Genomic DNA, 5,970 nt, shown 5'->3' on the forward strand with positions numbered 1-5,970 from the left:
CTGACATGATCACTAAATGTGCAAATAGTTGTTGATGTCAATTTCCTTAAGAAGTAGTAGAATTTGATAGGCAATTGACACCTTGAAGAGGGTTCCCCCTCAAGATTCAGTTGTAAGTGGTGCGGCGATCAACATTTTCCTAGGAATTGTCCAAATATTAAATGTGACACATGTGGGAAGTCAAGTCATTTAGCTAGTACCTATTGGATCAAGATTAGCTCTCTCTAGCAAGGAAATAGCCAGGTCCAGTCAACCCATCAAGCACAAGAAAATAATCTCCAGCAAGATGAGGGACTAAAACAAATATTGCAAAGAGGGAAAGCTATTGTAGAGGAGCTGCCCAATGGCAATGGAGTAAGCCTTATTGAAGCTATACATCTTAATGGCACTAAAGCTTCTAATTTATAGGTCATTATGAGATGTCAAAAGGGTAAAGTGGATAACAAAGACAAGGTAAAACCTATTGAAGGGAGTCCTAAGTAAGATGATAATGAAACGCGAGTCCTTAATCCTGAAATGGAAGGCAGACCTCTAAAAGCTATTGATAGTAAAATTGACCCCAAGAAGGATAAGGAATTTCCAAAGAAGAAGGAAAAAGCCAAGAAAGAGGCACCAAAGCTTGTTCAAAGACCAAAGGAGACAATGGTCTAGTGGGAAAAGGGAGTTCTTGCTAACTATCATGAATTTGATTTAGCAAGTTCTCTTTGCATAGTTAAGCCGGATCTAAACCTCCTGCAGTTGATTAAGTTATCTCCAAGAGTGTGTAAGGATTTTAAAAGGCACACGGTGGTATATCGTGGAGCCCTTGGGCATAGTGTGGATAGGAGATGATTGATTTTAGCATACTAAAAAGCATTGTACAAGGGTAGTAGCGTATGTTGATGGCATATTAGTGGAATATGCCATTGTGGACATGGGATCCTCCATCAACATTATGAGTTCGGAATTAATGGAGAGGCTAGGGTTAGAAATCCAAAAAGATGCCTCCATGATTCTTTGAATGGTCGATGCTAGTCTAAGACAATATGAGGGGGTGCATTACTAAAGTCCACATGACTATTGCGAATGTGGAATTCATTTTAGACTTTAGAGTGATCACGTTTGTGGGGCAACCAAGCTATCAAGTATTGCTAGGTAGGCCATGGATCTTACAAGCGGACTATCAGGTTGATATACCCACAGGTCAATTGATCTTTGGCAAAGGTGCTAGACATGTAGTAGTAGATGTCTACCTTGAATCTCTTCAAAGTAAGAGAGTTACTTTATCCTCTATAGAGATAGATACATTAGAGGATGCACAGTCGTACTGCTGCGCATCTGAGGTGTGGAATCCACCAAAAAGTTATGTGTGTGGGATTTGTTACTTTGTACATACTTAGTCGTTATGTTTGCACTTTTGTTCTGCGTGGGCAGTATAGTGAAGAGGCTTTGGAGCAAGATGAACTTATCTGTAATGCTCTAGTTGGCATGTATGCCAAGTTTGGTTATATTGAGGATGCATACTCAATATTTTCCATCTTACCTTGTCTTTTAGTCTAGAAAGCTGTTCTTGGGCTTTTACGCATATACCAAAGGTTACTCCCTTACAAAGAAGAGCTTTCAGAAGAGCTGCTTTGTTCAGATGCTAGAGTTGCTGATGTGTTTTGTGAGAGGATCATATTGGAAGTAATGCAACTTGTTAAAGCAAATGCCAATCATATTAAGTCATCCACAGGCTGGAAGACTGTTTGTCATTGTTGTCAATTACAACTTATCACTTAGAGGCATCAGAGGCTGGCTTTGAAACATTGGTTTTCATTATGGTAGATGGTGTGCACTTAACATCTGCGAATTAATTGCTTTGTTTGGATGTTGCACATGCTTTTGTAAAGGTATCAATTGGTGCCCCTGAAAGGTCTTTCCATGCATTAGACCTTATGATAGAATCTGCGAAATGTCTTGCCAAGTGGTCAGTCAAGCTAGATGAGGAGGTTTTGACCAACAACTCACAGGATCTTTGAGAGATATGGCTGAGACTAGCACAGACTCTGAGATTGGTTATGTATATGGTGCTTTGATATTCGTAGGTGTGGTTGGTGGAGTTCTTTGTGAAGCTCAATATTTTCAAAATGTCATGCGTGTTAGCTTTCGCATTAGATCTTCTATGATTGCTGCTGTATTCCGTAAAACACTGCGGTTGACTCATGAGGGAAAGAAGAAATTTGCTTCTGGCCGTATCATTAACCTGATTACTATAGATGTTGAATCTCTTCAAGGATTATTTTAGTTGGATGACACCACTAATGAAGCTAGGCTACAAGAAACCCTTGGTGGATTCAGACATTTGGCATTTGGATACAATTGAGATCCCACTTAGGGATCCAGAAGCTCCATTTAGGATGCCACTTATAGACAAATTCAAGGACATGGGAATAGTTGTGATAGGGAAAATAGAATCGGGGATAGTAAGGGGAGGTGACAATCTATTTATCATGCCAAATAAGGTCCATGTGAAAGTTGTCACAATAAGGAGAGAAGCTAATGAGGTTAGAGTTGCCAAACTAGGGAAGAACCTTCGGATCAGATTGTCTGGCATAGAAGAGACTGATGTATCACCTGGTTTTGTTCTGTCAAGTATAGCTCGGCCTATTCCCTCTTTAGTGGAGTTTGATGCCCAGCTGCAAATTTTAGAGCTATTGGATCACAAGGCAATTTTTACTGCTGGCTACAAAGCTGTTCTTCATATACATGCGATTGTGGGAGAGTGTAAAATTATTGAGCTTCTACACCAGATCGATTCCAAAACAAAGAAAACTATTAAAAAGAAAGTGTTGTTTGTTAAAAGGGGAGCCGTGGTAGTGGCTCATATGGAGGTAAACGAGCTAATCTGGGTGGAATGCTTTGATGACTTTCAACAATTGGGAGGCTTTACTCTTCATGATGAAAGAAAAACTGTGGCAATCGGTAAGGTGGTAAACCCCAGAGGAGTCTTCTATCGAGACTTGCTTTTTCGGAGCGCAGTATATCGAACCTGAAGAAAAAGCAAGGAAAAAAGGGAGGGAGAGTGGCAGCTTTTTGAGAAAAAACAAGGGCGATGGGAGCGATTGGGGAAGAGAAGCAACGGGGAGGAAACTTAGAGGGGGATCGAGAAGCTTTTGGGAGGGGAAAAGCAATCAGTTTAGGAGAGATAATTGCTTGTAAACATCCAGAGATTCAGGATGGATCGGGGATTGCCAAGAAGGAGAGGACGCCAAGTTTGTGCGTTGGAAAATTATTGCCCGATCTAATCTTGCAAAACAACAGGGGATTTATCAATGGCAAACCAGCAGAATTGTGGATTCTTTCCTTTCTCTCCTTTGCTGCTGATCAGTAGAGGATTTCTGAACGTATTGTCCACACCAGAGAGACCATTACTTGTCAGGTTTTCAGTTGTGATTCATGAGCGAGGAGTCCTGGATCTGAAAGGCAATGGATGATAATCCAGGAGGAGAATAAGAAAGACAAACATCGCTTCATAAATGCAATTGCAGAGAGAAAGGATTCCCAATGATTTTATTGGACGGCTACATGTAACTAAAACACCAGGCTTTGAGGAAACAACACAATCTAGATACGGAATGCTTCCTAATACAATCCGCAAAGCTTTCCCCAGACAGCGAAAAATAACAGACATATAAGGAGGAATGCTCTATATCTTTTCCCATCACATCTTCTCCCTTCAAAGCTCTGAACTCAGCACTGTTGAAAGGTGCTTAAGAGAAAGTAATCACTGAGTTAGGCCATATGAACAATATGGGAGGAGATCGAAGACCCAAAAAACCTACACAGGGCAATGTGCCAAGTACAGTTAAAGCTCTATAGAGTTTGACAATCTGGCTTGCAGTAAGCAGAGAGAGATAGAGCTTTCATTTCGTGCACAGGCAATACAAAGCGTCTTCTATCTTCTGCAAACAGAGATTATCCAGATGACAATGCCAAAGCTCCTTTAGACAGGGATTTCTTGGATGTTTGCATCAAAGGTTCATCTGTTTCTCCAATGGGTAGTTCAGTGAATACTTGTCTGTGAAGTTGCAAATTTTCCTGTGGAACCAGGCCAGGGCATTCTTGTTGTGGGAAAAGAAGGATCTTCTATGACTGTGGATTTGAACTTAGATAATAATTACCTGTTTGAATCAAAAGATCATGTTGTCACAGCAGAGCTCAACTCTTCTAATGTAAAAGAGGGAGTTTCTAAGCTATAAAGCTGTTTGTCTCATCAGTCATTTGAAGAATTGTTGGAATGTAAACATGAACGTTGTGGAGGTTACCACTGTAAACTGACATCATTTTTTTCATCTTGCTTAATTGTTTGATTGATCTTCTATCTTGGAATTTCTCAAGAATCTCTGTGGTTGCGACTTTGCTTTCGAGTTCCTTCGACATCTTTGGTGAACCCGACGTGAAAGCGTCGCATAAATTTCAGGATGGGAGATACTTCAGCATCAATTTCAGCCTCTTCTACAATTCCTGCTTTGTCCTCTACTTCAGCTCCATCATTGACTGCTGCTTCAAGTACTTCAACGGATGATTTAAAGAAGATTTTGTAGAATATGTCTATGTATATGCAGCTTCAAAATCAGCAGACACAATTGTATATGCAGCAGCAGCAGCTGCTGCATCAACAACAGTTGTCTCAACAAAGGCAACTATATTCGGAGCAGGAGAATGCAATCAGCGCGACTAAAGCAATTGAAGCAGTTGAGAATGAAAAGAAGCTATTTGGTGGCCGTAATGTTTGGGCTTATTTGAAGACGTATGAGATCAAGATGGGATTTTTTGGAGTACCAGCAGGACTTATGAGTAAGTATTTCCTTCGCCTTGTCACACCCGCCTTGAGGGCAAAAGTGACTGATCTTTTCCTTCAAAATTCACATTGGCAAGATTGTAAGAAGGCGCTGAAAGAAGAGTATTTGCTTGAGGACTTTGGGATGGCTACACGGCGGTCATTCCGAGAGTGAGTCTACATGCCAAACAAAGGTCTAGCTGCTTCAGAGTTGATACGAGAATTTGAAGAGAGGTATAGTCAGCTTGATGCCATTGAACAAAGAGCATTGGATGTTGAGAAAGTTGAGCTTTTCTTGCAAGCTGCAGATCCCGCTCTTTAGGAAGAATTAGGAGAGCTTCTTGAAGATCGCACGAAGCCTATGGGTCTTAAAACAGATTGGCAAGATGCCCAGGATGCAGTCTCGACTTTGACCAAGAGGAGGATATGGAAGACCCGCCTACAGAATGGATCTATGACACCGACGCTGTCTTCTGCTCCTATGCCTGACTCTATCCCTATTATTTCTTCTCTTCCTCAGCCAGTTTCTTGGCCTATGCCAGTGCCTACTGTTTCTACTCCTCCTGTTCCTCCTGTTCCAAGACCTATACCGGCTCCTTCTGCTCCAAAACCATCCGCTCTGTTGGTGCCTTCCTCTCTTGATGACATAATCAAAGGCATAACGGATTTGACACTGGAGTCAGTTAAAGCAGAATTGATGGGAAAATTGAAAGAGCAGTTTTCTTCGACTGCGCCTACTATTTCTTCTAGTGCTCCTACTGCACCTAGAAGTGCTCCTAGTGCACCTAGGAGAGATCAAAGATGTATTTGGTGTGATAGTACGGACCATCAGCATTGCAGGGATTGTGAATCTTTTCAGGATGCAAGGAGGAAGAATCTGATATTTTGGGGACAAGATGGCAAGATCTGGTTGACTGAAACAGGAGCTCCGCTTGCTACCAATTTTGGGAAAGGCGGAATGAAGAAATTAGTGGATGACATGGCTGCGTGTACTTCTTATGTGGCAGCTAGAGGAGATGCTTCTGCATATGGAGTCCAGATTGAGAAAGCATCAGAGAATCAATCAACATTATGGACCTATGCTATGGAGACGGCAAACAAGGGAAAAATTCAGCAGACTGTTTGGACTAATGCAGGTTCTCGCATCAGATCTGAGACAGGTTGGGATT

General features: G+C 41.5%; 1 protein-coding gene across 1 annotated transcript; it reads left to right on the top strand.

Moving 5' to 3' along the window:
- The first annotated feature begins 2,282 nt into the window (after window positions 1-2,282).
- Window positions 2,283-4,220, top strand: LOC148037080 (eukaryotic peptide chain release factor GTP-binding subunit-like). Its single transcript, XM_087677065.1, has 3 exons — window positions 2,283-2,943; window positions 3,900-4,019; window positions 4,072-4,220. The coding sequence occupies exons 1-3, from the start codon at window positions 2,283-2,285 to the stop codon at window positions 4,218-4,220; spliced, it is 930 nt and encodes a 309-aa protein (XP_087533191.1).
- The last annotated feature ends 1,750 nt before the right edge of the window (window positions 4,221-5,970 follow it).

The sequence above is a fragment of the Lygodium microphyllum genome, chromosome 4 (genome assembly GCF_053477565.2).
Source record: "Lygodium microphyllum isolate KBCC chromosome 4, Lygodium_microphyllum_v1.1.10, whole genome shotgun sequence".
Taxonomy (NCBI): Eukaryota; Viridiplantae; Streptophyta; class Polypodiopsida; order Schizaeales; family Lygodiaceae; genus Lygodium; species Lygodium microphyllum.